The sequence below is a fragment of the Oncorhynchus mykiss genome, chromosome 21 (assembly GCF_013265735.2).
Source record: "Oncorhynchus mykiss isolate Arlee chromosome 21, USDA_OmykA_1.1, whole genome shotgun sequence".
Taxonomy (NCBI): Eukaryota; Metazoa; Chordata; class Actinopteri; order Salmoniformes; family Salmonidae; genus Oncorhynchus; species Oncorhynchus mykiss.
Window position 1 is genome coordinate 1,645,849 of NC_048585.1, and position 17,960 is coordinate 1,663,808.

A 17,960-nucleotide genomic window follows, 5' to 3' on the forward strand; every position below is an offset into this window, starting at 1 on the left:
CACCCCGGGGGCCAAATTTGGCGCGGAGGACACCAGTTGGGGAACCCTGTACTAAAGTATTTAAAAGCATGAGACTCAAGCACTAAGTACAAAAGCATACAAAAGCATGAGACTCCTTGCTAAAATTTAAGATTAAATAAAGAATATATACAAATTAAATCAAATGTAGTTCCTACCATGTTTCCATTGGACAATTAGTTCTAGAATGCACCGTGATCTGAATGGAACCAACCGTAACCAGAACTCTAAACTCTTCCGTGTTCCTCCACTACAGGCGTCGAACCCGGGCCAGTTTGAGAACGACACTGAGGTGTTGTGGCAACGAGGACAGGCTCCGGACGCGGTGGTGTGCCAGGGGAGGGTGGGCATCAACACAGACACCCCCGATGAAGCCCTGGTGGTCTGTGGCAACGCTAAGATCATGGGGCAGGTTATGCATCCCTCCGACCGCCGTGCAAAACACCACATACAAGAGGTAGAAAGCAGCACATGCTCTTATATAATAGCTATCAAAATAAGGATGTTGGTGTGAAATAACAGGAAGGAACATAGAAAATGCCTTCACAGTGGCCCAGGGAATGATATCTTACCTGACGGGACAATATTTCAACTGTGTAGGTGGATTCAACAGAACAGTTGAAGAGAATATCTCAGATGAGGATTGTGGAGTATGACTACAAGCCTGAGTTCGCCTCAGAGATGGGGATCGATCACATACATGAAACGGGCGTCCTAGCCCAGGAGGTGAAGGAGCTGCTGCCCACTGCTGTCAAAGTGGTGGGAGACATCACCTGCAGCGACGGACAGAGGATCCACAACTTCCTCATGGTGGACAAAGTACGTAGCCTAGTGGTTAGAAGTGGTTAAAGGCAGGGTAGCCTAGTGGTTAGAGGAAGGTGGCCTAGTGGTTAGAGGCAGGTAGCCTAGTGGTTAGAGGCAGGGCAGCCTAGTGATTAGAGGCAGGGTAGCCTAGTGGTTAGAAGTGGTTAAAGGCAGGGTAGCCTAGTGGTTAGAGGAAGGTGGCCTAGTGGTTAGAGGCAGGTAGCCTAGTGGCTAGAGGCAGGGCAGCCTAGTGGTTAGAGGCAGGGCAGCCTAGTGGTTAGAGACAGGTAGCCTAGTGGTTAGAGGCAGGGCAGCCTAGTGGTTAGAGGCAGGGCAGCCTAGTGGTTAGAGGCAGGGCAGCCTAGTGGTTAGAGGCAGGGCAGCCTAGTGGTTAGAGGCAGGGCAGCCTAGTGGTTAGAGGCAGGGCAGCCTAGTGGTTAGAGGCAGGGCAGCCTAGTGGTTAGAGGCAGGGCAGCCTAGTGGTTAGAGGCAGGGTAGCCTAGTGGTTAGAGACAGGGGAGCCTAGTGGTTAGAGGCAGGGTAGCCTAGTGGTTAGAGGCAGGTAGTCTAGTGGTTAGAGCGGTGGGCCAGTAACCGAAAGTTTGCTAGATCGAATCCCCGAGCTGACAAGGTAAACATCTGTCTTTGTGCCCCTGAACAAGGCAGTTAACCCACTGTTCCCGGGTAGGCTGTCATTGTAAATAAGAATGTGTTCTTAACTGACTTGCCAAGTTAAATAAAGGTAAAATCAAAAAGAAAATAAGAACAAAATACTGTACCATTTCTATGCTATTTGTCCCCCATAGGAGCAGATCTTCATGGAGAATGTAGGGGCTGTGAAGCAGCTGTGCAAGGTGACTGACAACCTGGAGAACAGGATTCAGGAGCTGGAGGTGTGGAACACACGGTCAGCCAAGCTAAAGGACATGGGCAGCCCTGCTAACAGCAGCAACCCTGCTAACAGCAGCACTAAAGGGTAATGTCACAGTGCCACCAGGGGGTGCTATTTCTCTATGGCCTATTGCCTACAAGTTCTCTTTCAGTTTTCAAAATAATTTGCAGACACTGAGAGATTTTCACCCAACATAAAAACATTTGTTTTAGTACATTTAGTCAGTCGGTTTAGTCAGGTACTCAGGGACTCTTTTCAGATCCCTGCTGTGTTTCAACATTTTTCAATTTTATTGAACCTTTATAAAACTAGGCAAGTCAGTTAAGAACAAATTCTTATTTACAATGACAGCCGACACCGGCCAAACCCGGACGACGCTGGGCCAAGTGTGCGCCGCCCAATGGGACTCCCGATCACGGCCGGTTGTGATACAGCCTGGTGTGTATGAGACGGTGGGGCTGTACTGAGGATGGTTGACCTCTGGATGTGTTGTGTGTCTGTCTTTGTGACCAGGGTCACTCTCATGGGGACCATCAACACTTCCTCAGCTCAACCATAACAGGCTTCTGCATTATGCCTCCTGTACTGTCAAATATCTCCACTTTATTGTAGTTTAGGAATCTCTCCTTTTGGAAGGACTGAGTTTATACTTGTAATGGACTGGATGACTGAATGTTCAACGTTCTTTAGTTTCTAATACATTTTCAACTGTCATTATTTAACGTGTTTCAACTGTCATTATTTAACGTGTTTCAACTGTCATTATTTAACGTGTTTCAACTGTCATTATTTAACGTGTTTCAACTGTCATTATTTAACATGTTGTGTTTCAACTGTCATTATTTAACGTGCTGTGTTTCAACTGTCATTATTTAACGTGTTTCAACTGTCATTATTTAACGTGTTTCAACTGTCATTATTTAACATGTTTCAACTGTCATTATTTAACATGTTTCAACTGTCATTATTTAACATGTTTCAACTGTCATTATTTAACGTGCTGTGTTTCAACTGTCATTATTTAACGTGTTTCAACTGTCATTATTTAACGTGCTGTGTTTCAACTGTCATTATTTAACATGTTTCAACTGTCATTATTTAACATGTTTCAACTGTCATTATTTAACGTGTTTCAACTGTCATTATTTAACGTGTTTCAACTGTCATTATTTAACATGTTTCAACTGTCATTATTTAACGTGCTGTGTTTCAACTGTCATTATTTAACGTGTTTCAACTGTCATTATTTAACGTGTTTCAACTGTCATTATTTAACATGTTTCAACTGTCATTATTTAACGTGCTGTGTTTCAACTGTCATTATTTAACGTGTTGTGTTTCAACTGTCATTATTTAACATGTTTCAACTGTCATTATTTATTGTGCTGTGTTTCAACTGTCATTATTTAACGTGCTGTGTTTCAACTGTCATTATTTAACATGTTTCAACTGTCATTATTTATTGTGCTGTGTTTCAACTGTCATTATTTAACGTGCTGTGTTTCAACTGTCATTATTTAACATGTTTCAACTGTCATTATTTAACATGTTTCAACTGTCATTATTTAACGTGTTTCAACTGTCATTATTTAACATGTTTCAACTGTCATTATTTAACGTGTTTCAACTGTCATTATTTAACCTGTTTCAACTGTCATTATTTAACATGTTTCAACTGTCATTATTTAACGTGCTATGTTCCAACTGTCATTATTTAACATGTTTCAACTGTAATTATTTAACGTGTTTCAACTGTCATTATTTAACCTGTTTCAACTGTCATTATTTAACGTGCTATGTTCCAACTGTCATTATTTAACATGTTTCAACTGTCATTATTTAACGTGCTATGTTCCAACTGTCATTATTTAACATGTTGTGTTTCAACTGTCATTATTTAACATGTTTCAACTGTCATTATTTAACGTGTTGTGTTTCAACTGTCATTATTTAACCTGTTTCAACTGTCATTATTTAACGTGTTGTGTATCAACTGTCATTATTTAACATGCTGTGTTCCAACTGTCATTATTTAACATGTTTCAACTGTCATTATTTAACATGCTGTGTTCCAACTGTCATTATTTAACGTGCTGTGTTTCAACTGTCATTATTTAACATGTTTCAACTGTCATTATTTAACATGTTTCAACTGTCATTATTTAACGTGTTGTGTTTCAACTGTCATTATTTAACATGTTTCAACTGTCATTATTTAACATGTTGTGTTTCAACTGTCATTATTTAACATGTTCCAACTGTCATTATTTAACATGTTTCAACTGTCATTATTTAACCTGTTTCAACTGTCATTATTTAACGTGCTGTGTTTCAACTGTCATTATTCAACATGTTTCAACTGTCATTATTTAACGTGTTTCAACTGTCATTATTTAACGTGTTTCAACTGTCATTATTTAACATGTTTCAACTGTCATTATTTAACCTGTTTCAACTGTCATTATTTAACGTGCTGTGTTTCAACTGTCATTATTTAACGTGTTTCAACTGTCATTATTTAATGTGTTTCAACTGTCATTATTTAACGTGTTTCAACTGTCATTATTTAACGTGTTTCAACTGTCATTATTTAACGTGTTGTGTTTCAACTGTCATTATTTAACGTGTTTCAACTGTCATTATTTAATGTGCTGTGTTTCAACTGTCATTATTTAACATGTTTCAACTGTCATTATTTAACATGTTTCAACTGTCATTATTTAACGTGCTATGTTCCAACTGTCATTATTTAACATGTTGTGTTTCAACTGTCATTATTTAACATGTTTCAACTGTCATTATTTAACGTGTTGTGTTTCAACTGTCATTATTTAACCTGTTTCAACTGTCATTATTTAACGTGTTGTGTATCAACTGTCATTATTTAACATGCTGTGTTCCAACTGTCATTATTTAACATGTTTCAACTGTCATTATTTAACATGCTGTGTTCCAACTGTCATTATTTAACGTGCTGTGTTTCAACTGTCATTATTTAACATGTTTCAACTGTCATTATTTAACATGTTTCAACTGTCATTATTTAACGTGTTGTGTTTCAACTGTCATTATTTAACATGTTTCAACTGTCATTATTTAACATGTTTCAACTGTCATTATTTAACACGTTGTGTTTCAACTGTCATTATTTAACATGTTCCAACTGTCATTATTTAACATGTTTCAACTGTCATTATTTAACCTGTTTCAACTGTCATTATTTAACGTGCTGTGTTTCAACTGTCATTATTCAACATGTTTCAACTGTCATTATTTAACGTGTTTCAACTGTCATTATTTAACATGTTTCAACTGTCATTATTTAACACGTTGTGTTTCAACTGTCATTATTTAACATGTTCCAACTGTCATTATTTAACATGTTTCAACTGTCATTATTTAACCTGTTTCAACTGTCATTATTTAACGTGCTGTGTTTCAACTGTCATTATTTAACATGTTTCAACTGTCATTATTTAACGTGTTGTGTTTCAACTGTCATTATTTAACCTGTTTCAACTGTCATTATTTAACGTGTTGTGTATCAACTGTCATTATTTAACATGCTGTGTTCCAACTGTCATTATTTAACATGTTTCAACTGTCATTATTTAACATGCTGTGTTCCAACTGTCATTATTTAACGTGCTGTGTTTCAACTGTCATTATTTAACATGTTTCAACTGTCATTATTTAACATGTTTCAACTGTCATTATTTAACGTGTTGTGTTTCAACTGTCATTATTTAACATGTTTCAACTGTCATTATTTAACATGTTGTGTTTCAACTGTCATTATTTAACATGTTCCAACTGTCATTATTTAACATGTTTCAACTGTCATTATTTAACCTGTTTCAACTGTCATTATTTAACGTGCTGTGTTTCAACTGTCATTATTCAACATGTTTCAACTGTCATTATTTAACGTGTTTCAACTGTCATTATTTAACGTGTTTCAACTGTCATTATTTAACATGTTTCAACTGTCATTATTTAACCTGTTTCAACTGTCATTATTTAACGTGCTGTGTTTCAACTGTCATTATTTAACGTGTTTCAACTGTCATTATTTAATGTGTTTCAACTGTCATTATTTAACGTGTTTCAACTGTCATTATTTAACGTGTTTCAACTGTCATTATTTAACGTGTTGTGTTTCAACTGTCATTATTTAACGTGTTTCAACTGTCATTATTTAATGTGCTGTGTTTCAACTGTCATTATTTAACATGTTTCAACTGTCATTATTTAACATGTTTCAACTGTCATTATTTAACGTGCTATGTTCCAACTGTCATTATTTAACATGTTGTGTTTCAACTGTCATTATTTAACATGTTTCAACTGTCATTATTTAACGTGTTGTGTTTCAACTGTCATTATTTAACCTGTTTCAACTGTCATTATTTAACGTGTTGTGTATCAACTGTCATTATTTAACATGCTGTGTTCCAACTGTCATTATTTAACATGTTTCAACTGTCATTATTTAACATGCTGTGTTCCAACTGTCATTATTTAACGTGCTGTGTTTCAACTGTCATTATTTAACATGTTTCAACTGTCATTATTTAACATGTTTCAACTGTCATTATTTAACGTGTTGTGTTTCAACTGTCATTATTTAACATGTTTCAACTGTCATTATTTAACATGTTTCAACTGTCATTATTTAACACGTTGTGTTTCAACTGTCATTATTTAACATGTTCCAACTGTCATTATTTAACATGTTTCAACTGTCATTATTTAACCTGTTTCAACTGTCATTATTTAACGTGCTGTGTTTCAACTGTCATTATTCAACATGTTTCAACTGTCATTATTTAACGTGTTTCAACTGTCATTATTTAACATGTTTCAACTGTCATTATTTAACACGTTGTGTTTCAACTGTCATTATTTAACATGTTCCAACTGTCATTATTTAACATGTTTCAACTGTCATTATTTAACCTGTTTCAACTGTCATTATTTAACGTGCTGTGTTTCAACTGTCATTATTTAACATGTTTCAACTGTCATTATTTAACGTGTTTCAACTGTCATTATTTAACATGTTCCAACTGTCATTATTTAACGTGTTTCAACTGTCATTATTTAACGTGTTTCAACTGTCATTATTTAACATGTTCCAACTGTCATTATTTAACATGTTCCAACTGTCATTATTTAACGTGTTTCAACTGTCATTATTTAACGTGTTTCAACTGTCATTATTTAACATGTTCCAACTGTCATTATTTAACATGTTCCAACTGTCATTATTTAACATGTTCCAACTGTCATTATTTAACGTGTTTCAACTGTCATTATTTAACGTGTTTCAACTGTCATTATTTAACATGTTCCAACTGTCATTATTTAACATGTTCCAACTGTCATTATTTAACGTGTTTCAACTGTCATTATTTAACGTGTTTCAACTGTCATTATTTAACATGTTCCAACTGTCATTATTTAACATGTTCCAACTGTCATTATTTAACGTGTTTCAACTGTCATTATTTAACGTGTTTCAACTGTCATTATTTAACGTGTTTCAACTGTCATTATTTAACATGTTCCAACTGTCATTATTTAACATGTTTCAACTGTCATTATTTAACGTGCTATGTTCCAACTGTCATTATTTAACATGTTCCAACTGTCATTATTTAACATGTTTCAACTGTCATTATTTAACGTGTTTCAACTGTCATTATTTAACATGTTCCAACTGTCATTATTTAACATGTTCCAACTGTCATTATTTAACATGTTTCAACTGTCATTATTTAATGTGTTTCAACTGTCATTATTTAACGTGTTTCAACTGTCATTATTTAACATGTTCCAACTGTCATTATTTAACATGTTCCAACTGTCATTATTTAACATGTTTCAACTGTCATTATTTAACGTGTTTCAACTGTCATTATTTAACGTGTTTCAACTGTCATTATTTAACATGTTCCAACTGTCATTATTTAACATGTTCCAACTGTCATTATTTAACATGTTTCAACTGTCATTATTTAATGTGTTTCAACTGTCATTATTCAACATGTTTCAACTGTCATTATTTAACGTGTTTCAACTGTCATTATTTAACGTGTTTCAACTGTCATTATTTAACATGTTCCAACTGTCATTATTTAACATGTTCCAACTGTCATTATTTAACATGTTTCAACTGTCATTATTTAACGTGTTTCAACTGTCATTATTTAACATGTTTCAACTGTCATTATTTAACGTGTTTCAACTGTCATTATTTAACATGTTGTGTTTCAACTGTCATTATTTAACGTGCTGTGTTTCAACTGTCATTATTTAACGTGTTTCAACTGTCATTATTTAACGTGTTTCAACTGTCATTATTTAACGTGTTTCAACTGTCATTATTTAACGTGTTTCAACTGTCATTATTTAACGTGTTGTGTTTCAACTGTCATTATTTAACGTGTTTCAACTGTCATTATTTAACGTGTTTCAACTGTCATTATTTAACATGTTTCAACTGTCATTATTTAACGTGTTTCAACTGTCATTATTTAACGTGTTTCAACTGTCATTATTTAACGTGTTTCAACTGTCATTATTTAACGTGTTTCAACTGTCATTATTTAACGTGTTGTGTTTCAACTGTCATTATTTAACATGTTTCAACTGTCATTATTTAACGTGTTTCAACTGTCATTATTTAACATGTTGTGTTTCAACTGTCATTATTTAACGTGCTGTGTTTCAACTGTCATTATTTAACGTGTTTCAACTGTCATTATTTAACGTGTTTCAACTGTCATTATTTAACGTGTTTCAACTGTCATTATTTAACGTGTTTCAACTGTCATTATTTAACGTGTTGTGTTTCAACTGTCATTATTTAACGTGTTTCAACTGTCATTATTTAATGTGCTGTGTTTCAACTGTCATTATTTAACGTGTTGTTTCAACTGTCATTATTTAACGTGTTTCAACTGTCATTATTTAATGTGTTGTGTTTCAACTGTCATTATTTAACGTGCTGTGTTTCAACTGTCATTATTTAACATGTTTCAACTGTCATTATTTAACGTGTTTCAACTGTCATTATTTAATGTGTTGTGTTTCAACTGTCATTATTTAACATGTTTCAACTGTCATTATTTAACATGTTTCAACTGTCATTATTTAACGTGTTTCAACTGTCATTATTTAACATGTTGTGTTTCAACTGTCATTATTTAACATGTTGTGTTTCAACTGTCATTATTTAACGTGTTTCAACTGTCATTATTTAACATGTTTCAACTGTCATTATTTAACGTGTTTCAACTGTCATTATTTAATGTGTTGTGTTTCAACTGTCATTATTTAACATGTTTCAACTGTCATTATTTAACATGTTTCAACTGTCATTATTTAACGTGTTTCAACTGTCATTATTTAATGTGTTGTGTTTCAACTGTCATTATTTAACATGTTTCAACTGTCATTATTTAACATGTTGTGTTTCAACTGTCATTATTTAACGTGCTGTGTTTCAACTGTCATTATTTAACATGTTTCAACTGTCATTATTTAACATGCTGTGTTCCAACTGTCATTATTTAACATGTTTCAACTGTCATTATTTAACATGCTGTGTTCCAACTGTCATTATTTAACGTGCTGTGTTTCAACTGTCATTATTTAACATGTTTCAACTGTCATTATTTAACGTGTTGTGTTTCAACTGTCATTATTTAACATGTTTCAACTGTCATTATTTAACATGTTTCAACTGTCATTATTTAACACGTTGTGTTTCAACTGTCATTATTTAACATGTTCCAACTGTCATTATTTAACATGTTTCAACTGTCATTATTTAACCTGTTTCAACTGTCATTATTTAACGTGCCGTGTTTCAACTGTCATTATTCAACATGTTTCAACTGTCATTATTTAACGTGTTTCAACTGTCATTATTTAACATGTTTCAACTGTCATTATTTAACACGTTGTGTTTCAACTGTCATTATTTAACATGTTCCAACTGTCATTATTTAACATGTTTCAACTGTCATTATTTAACCTGTTTCAACTGTCATTATTTAACGTGCTGTGTTTCAACTGTCATTATTTAACATGTTTCAACTGTCATTATTTAACGTGTTTCAACTGTCATTATTTAACATGTACCAACTGTCATTATTTAACGTGTTTCAACTGTCATTATTTAACGTGTTTCAACTGTCATTATTTAACATGTTCCAACTGTCATTATTTAACATGTTCCAACTGTCATTATTTAACGTGTTTCAACTGTCATTATTTAACGTGTTTCAACTGTCATTATTTAACATGTTCCAACTGTCATTATTTAACATGTTCCAACTGTCATTATTTAACATGTTCCAACTGTCATTATTTAACGTGTTTCAACTGTCATTATTTAACGTGTTTCAACTGTCATTATTTAACATGTTCCAACTGTCATTATTTAACATGTTCCAACTGTCATTATTTAACGTGTTTCAACTGTCATTATTTAACGTGTTTCAACTGTCATTATTTAACATGTTCCAACTGTCATTATTTAACATGTTCCAACTGTCATTATTTAACGTGTTTCAACTGTCATTATTTAACGTGTTTCAACTGTCATTATTTAACGTGTTTCAACTGTCATTATTTAACATGTTCCAACTGTCATTATTTAACATGTTTCAACTGTCATTATTTAACGTGCTATGTTCCAACTGTCATTATTTAACATGTTCCAACTGTCATTATTTAACATGTTTCAACTGTCATTATTTAACGTGTTTCAACTGTCATTATTTAACATGTTCCAACTGTCATTATTTAACATGTTCCAACTGTCATTATTTAACATGTTTCAACTGTCATTATTTAATGTGTTTCAACTGTCATTATTTAACGTGTTTCAACTGTCATTATTTAACATGTTCCAACTGTCATTATTTAACATGTTCCAACTGTCATTATTTAACGTGTTTCAACTGTCATTATTTAACGTGTTTCAACTGTCATTATTTAACGTGTTTCAACTGTCATTATTTAACATGTTCCAACTGTCATTATTTAACATGTTCCAACTGTCATTATTTAACATGTTTCAACTGTCATTATTTAATGTGTTTCAACTGTCATTATTCAACATGTTTCAACTGTCATTATTTAACGTGTTTCAACTGTCATTATTTAACGTGTTTCAACTGTCATTATTTAACATGTTCCAACTGTCATTATTTAACATGTTCCAACTGTCATTATTTAACATGTTTCAACTGTCATTATTTAACGTGTTTCAACTGTCATTATTTAACATGTTTCAACTGTCATTATTTAACGTGTTTCAACTGTCATTATTTAACATGTTGTGTTTCAACTGTCATTATTTAACGTGCTGTGTTTCAACTGTCATTATTTAACGTGTTTCAACTGTCATTATTTAACGTGTTTCAACTGTCATTATTTAACGTGTTTCAACTGTCATTATTTAACGTGTTTCAACTGTCATTATTTAACGTGTTGTGTTTCAACTGTCATTATTTAACGTGTTTCAACTGTCATTATTTAACGTGTTTCAACTGTCATTATTTAACATGTTTCAACTGTCATTATTTAACGTGTTTCAACTGTCATTATTTAACGTGTTTCAACTGTCATTATTTAACGTGTTTCAACTGTCATTATTTAACGTGTTTCAACTGTCATTATTTAACGTGTTGTGTTTCAACTGTCATTATTTAACATGTTTCAACTGTCATTATTTAACGTGTTTCAACTGTCATTATTTAACATGTTGTGTTTCAACTGTCATTATTTAACGTGCTGTGTTTCAACTGTCATTATTTAACGTGTTTCAACTGTCATTATTTAACGTGTTTCAACTGTCATTATTTAACGTGTTTCAACTGTCATTATTTAACGTGTTTCAACTGTCATTATTTAACGTGTTGTGTTTCAACTGTCATTATTTAACGTGTTTCAACTGTCATTATTTAATGTGCTGTGTTTCAACTGTCATTATTTAACGTGTTGTTTCAACTGTCATTATTTAACGTGTTTCAACTGTCATTATTTAATGTGTTGTGTTTCAACTGTCATTATTTAACGTGCTGTGTTTCAACTGTCATTATTTAACATGTTTCAACTGTCATTATTTAACGTGTTTCAACTGTCATTATTTAATGTGTTGTGTTTCAACTGTCATTATTTAACATGTTTCAACTGTCATTATTTAACATGTTTCAACTGTCATTATTTAACGTGTTTCAACTGTCATTATTTAACATGTTGTGTTTCAACTGTCATTATTTAACATGTTGTGTTTCAACTGTCATTATTTAACGTGTTTCAACTGTCATTATTTAACATGTTTCAACTGTCATTATTTAACGTGTTTCAACTGTCATTATTTAATGTGTTGTGTTTCAACTGTCATTATTTAACATGTTTCAACTGTCATTATTTAACATGTTTCAACTGTCATTATTTAACGTGTTTCAACTGTCATTATTTAATGTGTTGTGTTTCAACTGTCATTATTTAACATGTTTCAACTGTCATTATTTAACATGTTGTGTTTCAACTGTCATTATTTAACGTGCTGTGTTTCAACTGTCATTATTTAACATGTTTCAACTGTCATTATTTAACGTGTTGTTTCAACTGTCATTATTTAACGTGCTGTGTTCCAACTGTCATTATTTAATGTGCTGTGTTTCAACTGTCATTATTTAACATGTTTCAACTGTCATTATTTAACGTGCTGTGTTTCAACTGTCATTATTTAACGTGCTGTGTTTCAACTGTCATTATTTAACGTGCTGTGTTTCAACTGTCATTATTTAACATGTTTCAACTGTCATTATTTAATGTGTTGTGTTGATAATATATGTGTTGTGTCACACAGGAAAATAAACAGACACAGCAGTGTTCCACCACCACAGAAGCCAACACCTCTCAAATCTGTCAAGGTGAGGTAGAACTGCAGAAAGACTGTATACTTGTATAAGAACAGGTGTAACAGCAAGTCTGAATCAAACTAAACTAAAACCATTAACATTCATATTTATTCTCTTGTAGGCAAAGTTCCACCGCTGTTTAAAACACAAGTTTGTCCAAGTCAGCATGATCATTCTGGTAGCAACAATGGCTTTCTGGTAAGACTTCCTGTTACAACTGAGGAGCAGATGTTCATGTTACTTTCATATTGAAACAAAAAGTATGACTGCTTTGTTAGAAAATACCTCTGGATGTTGAAGCACTGCAATATACAGGTAACTTCCAGAGTAAAGGAAACATGAAGTGTCTTACTAGAGGCGTTGGGTCACCACCAGCCAGAACAGCATCAATGCACCTTGACATTGATTCTACAAGTGGAACCCTATTGGAGGGATGTGACCCCATTATTCCACCAGACAATTCATCATTTGGTGTTTTGTTGACGGTGGTTTCAGGCGCCGCATCAGAATCTATAAATGTTCCATTGGGTTGAGATCTGGTGACAGAGACGGCCATGGCATATGGTTTACATCGTTTTCATGCACATCAAACCATTCTGTGACCACTCGACCCCTGTGGATCTGGGCATTGTCATCAATAGCCATGGTAACCTAAATAATGGCCAAAATAATGTACCTAAGCATGATAATATAAATAATAGCCCTTAAGCGTGATAATATAAATAATAACCCTTAAGCATGATATATTATAAATAATAACCCTTAAGCATGATAATATAAATAATAGCCCTTAAGCGTGATAATATAAATAATAACCCTTAAGCATGATAATATAAATAATAGCCCTTAAGCATGATATATTATAAATAATAACCCTTAAGCATGATAATATAATATAAATAATAACCCTTAAGCATGATAATATAAATAATAGCCCTTAAGCATGATAATATAAATAATAACCCTTAAGCATGGTAATATAATATAAATAATAGCCCTTAAGCATGGCAATATAATATAAATAATAACCCTTAAGCATGATAATATAAATAATAACCCTTAAGCATGATAATATAAATAATAACCCTTAAGCATGATAATATAATATAAATAATAACCCTTAAGCGTGATAATATAACATAAATAATAACCCTGAAGCATGATAATATAAATAATAACCCTTAAGCGTGATAATATAAATAATAACCCTTAAGCGTGGTAATATAATATAAATAATAACCCTTAAGCATGATAATATAATATAAATAATAGCCCTTAAGCGTGATAATATAACATAAATAATAACCCTGAAGCATGATAATATAAATAATAACCCTTAAGCGTGATAATATAAATAATAACCCTTAAGCGTGGTAATATAATATAAATAATAACCCTTAAGCATGATAATATAATATAAATAATAGCCCTAAGCGCGATATAATATAAATAATAACCCTTAAGCATGGTAATATAAATAATAACCCTTAAGCATGGTAATATAAATAATAACCCTTAAGCAGGCCAGGATGTTAATTGCTTAATTAATGTTAATTGCTTAATTAACTCAGGAACCACACCTGTGTGGAAGCGACTGCTTTCCATATACTTTGTATCCCTCAGTTACCTCTACCTGAATATAATATAATATTGAATGCATAAAGCTTTATCTATTCTAGTAACTGTATCAGAGAAATGAAAATGTGAGAAAAGGTAGACTATCAGATCAGATGGGGTGGGACGTGACTGTATAAAAGCATTGGAGAGTTTAGGATATAGAAGTTTACTGTTCCTTTTCATAAATCCACTCTTGAAGTTTTTTTGTTGTTGATGTACCTGCGTTGTAAATCCCCTGGTCTGGGCCTGACAATGTTTTTTATTTCTTATGTAATGTGTTATGAATGTGTTATGAAGTGTTATGACATCCCTATGTCTCTTCCACAGTTCTATTGCCATCACAGCTGTCTACATGCTGACTCTGAGAGATGACGCCGGCATGCCGCTTCCTGGAAACACGTAAGATACACCACTGAACTGGCTTCACAAACTACAGATGCCGCCAGCCTTTATCTGCCAAGAATACGGTGGCAAGAATACTACTGAGACTCAAACTTTATCATCTGTGCCAAATGCTATCCAGAATGGAATGTGAAATTAATTTCAAAGGTCATATCATGTTTTATTTTATTTGCAGCAACGAGACTACTGTGCATCCTCTCTACACCACAACAGTCAGGACCACCTTAGGTAAACAACCTCTCTACACCACAACAGTCAGGACTACCTTTGGTAAACAACCTCTTTACACCACAACAGTCAGGACTACCTTAGGTAAACAACCTCTCTACACCACAACAGTCAGGACTACCTTAGGTAAACAACCTCTCTACACCACAACAGTCAGGACTACCTTAGGTAAACAACCTCTCTACACCACAACAGTCAGGACTACCTTAGGTAAACAACCTCTCTACACCACAACAGTCAGGACTACCTTAGGTAAACAACCTCTCTACACCACAACAGTCAGGACTACCTAAACAACCTCTCTACACCACTACAGTCAGGACTACCTTAGGTAAACAACCTCTCTACACCACAACAGTCAGGACTACCTTAGGTAAACAACCTCTCTACACCACAACAGTCAGGACTACCTTAGGTAAACAACCCAGAAATGCTCTTTATATAGTTCTACTTTCATCACAGTAACGTTGTGATGTCGCATCATAGTAACGTTGTGATGTCTCATCGTAGTAACGTTGTGATGTCTCATCGTAGTAACGTTGTGATGTCTCATCGTAGTAACGTTGTGATGTCTCATCATAGTAACGTTGTGGTGTCTCATCGTAGTAACGTTGTGGTGTCTCATCGTAGTAACGTTGTGGTGTCTCATCGTAGTAACGTTGTGGTGTCTCATCGTAGTAACGTTGTGGTGTCTCATCGTAGTAACGTTGTGGTGTCTCATCGTAGTAACGTTGTGGTGTCTCATCGTAGTAACGTTGTGGTGTCTCATCGTAGTAACGTTGTGGTGTCTCATCGTAGTAACGTTGTGGTGTCTCATCGTAGTAACGTTGTGGTGTCTCATCGTAGTAACGTTGTGGTGTCTCATCGTAGTAACGTTGTGGTGTCTCATCGTAGTAACGTTGTGGTGTCTCATCGTAGTAACGTTGTGGTGTCTCATCGTGGTAACGCTGTGATGTCTCATCGTGGTAACGCTGTGATTTCTCATCGTAGTAACGTTGTGGTGTCTCATCGTAGTAACGTTGTGATGTCTCATCGTAGTAACGTTGTGATGTCTCATTGTGGTAACGCTGTGATTTCTCATCGTAGTAACGTTGTGATGTCTCATTGTGGTAACGCTGTGATTTCTCATCGTAGTAACGTTGTGATGTCTCATCGTAGTAACGTTGTGGTGTCTCATCGTGGTAACGTTGTGGTGTCTCATTGTAGAAACGTTGTGGTGTCTCATCGTAGTAACGTTGTGATGTCTCATTGTGGTAACGCTGTGATTTCTCATCGTAGTAACGTTGTGATGTCTCATCGTAGTAACGTTGTGATGTCTCATCGTAGTAACGTTGTGGTGTCTCATCGTGGTAACGTTGTGGTGTCTCATTGTAGAAACGTTGTGGTGTCTCATCGTAGTAACGTTGTGGTGTCTCATCGTAGTAACGTTGTGGTGTCTCATCGTAGTAACGTTGTGGTGTCTCATCGTAGAAACGTTGTGGTGTCTCATCGTAGTAACGTTGTGGTGTCTCATCGTAGTGACGTGACGTTGTGGTGTCTCATCGTAGAAACGTTGTGTTCTCTCATCGTAGTAACGTTGTGGTGTCTCATCGTAGTAACGTTGTGGTGTCTCATCGTAGAAACGTTGTGGTGTCTCATCGTAGTAACGTTGTGGTGTCTCATCGTAGTAACGTTGTGGTGTCTCATCGTAGTAACTTTGTGGTGTCTCATCGTAGAAACGTTGTGGTGTCTCATCGTAGTAACGTTGTGGTGTCTCATCGTAGTGACGTGACGTTGTGGTGTCTCATCGTAGAAACGTTGTGTTCTCTCATCGTAGTAACGTTGTGGTGTCTCATCGTAGTAACGTTGTGGTGTCTCATCGTAGTAACGTTGTGGTGTCTCATCGTAGTAACGTTGTGGTGTCGCATCGTAGTAACGTTGTGGTGTCTCATCGTAGTAACGCTGTGGTGTCTCATCGTAGAAACGTTGTGGTGTCTCATCGTAGTAACGTTGTGGTGTCTCATCGTAGTAACGTTGTGGTGTCTCATCGTAGTAACGTTGTGGTGTCTCATCGTAGAAACGTTGTGGTGTCTCATCGTAGTAACGTTGTGGTGTCTCATCGTAGTAACGTTGTGGTGTCTCATCGTAGAAACGTTGTGGTGTCTCATCGTAGTAACGTTGTGGTGTCTCATCGTGGTAACGTTGTGGTGTCTCATCGTAGTAACGTTGTGGTGTCTCATCGTAGTAACGTTGTGGTGTCTCATCGTAGAAACGTTGTGGTGTCTCATCGTAGTAACGTTGTGGTGTCTCATCGTAGTAACGTTGTGGTGTCTCATCGTAGTAACGTTGTGGTGTCTCATCGTAGAAACGTTGTGGTATCTCATCGTAGAAACATTGTGGTGTCTCATCGTAGTGACGTGACGTTGTGGTGTCTCATCGTAGAAACGTTGTGTTCTCTCATCGTAGTAACGTTGTGGTGTCTCATCGTAGTAACGTTGTGGTGTCTCATCGTAGAAACGTTGTGGTGTCTCATCGTAGAAACGTTGTGGTGTCTCATCGTAGAAACGTTGTGGTGTCTCATCGTAGTAACGTTGTGGTGTCTCATCGTAGAAACGTTGTGGTGTCTCATTCAATTCTATTGTACAAAGAGGTGGTAAAAGTATTGCTGTCTGTCATGAGTAGTCCTTTATGTGGAAATTGACGTTTGTTTGTTTGTTTGTTTGTTTGTTTGTTTGTTTGTTTATTTATTTATTAGTAAACCCAACAACCACCCCTGTCCCGTGGACCCCTGATGTGGACTTCTGTAGCCTGATCTACTGTGAAGAAGTGTTCTGCTGTCCCACTACAGCCTCCATGGATAATACCAGCACCATCTCTCCTGCCCTCCTCTCCTCCACTGTATCTCCCACTACCGGGCCCTCTCTAGCAGGTGAGCTGTCTACTCCCTGTATCTCCCACTACCGGGCCCTCTCTAGCAGGTGAGCTGTCTACTCCCTGTATCTCCCACTACCGGGCCCTCTCTAGCAGGTGAGCTGGCTACTCCCTGTATCTCCCACTACCGGGCCCTCTCTAGC

General features: G+C 35.2%; 1 protein-coding gene across 3 annotated transcripts in view; it reads left to right on the plus strand.

Moving 5' to 3' along the window:
- LOC110500915 (myelin regulatory factor-like protein) overlaps positions 1 to 17,960 on the plus strand; it is a 61,807-nt gene that overhangs the window by 38,435 nt on the left and 5,412 nt on the right. For all 3 annotated transcript variants that reach the window (XM_036956582.1, XM_036956580.1, XM_036956581.1), the window contains 8 exons: positions 275 to 475; positions 619 to 837; positions 1,629 to 1,798; positions 12,609 to 12,672; positions 12,782 to 12,858; positions 14,605 to 14,676; positions 14,855 to 14,907; positions 17,642 to 17,815. In XM_036956582.1, coding sequence (XP_036812477.1) covers positions 275 to 475; positions 619 to 837; positions 1,629 to 1,798; positions 12,609 to 12,672; positions 12,782 to 12,858; positions 14,605 to 14,676; positions 14,855 to 14,907; positions 17,642 to 17,815 — 1,030 coding nt within the window. The remainder of the gene's footprint in view (positions 1 to 274; positions 476 to 618; positions 838 to 1,628; positions 1,799 to 12,608; positions 12,673 to 12,781; positions 12,859 to 14,604; positions 14,677 to 14,854; positions 14,908 to 17,641; positions 17,816 to 17,960) is intronic.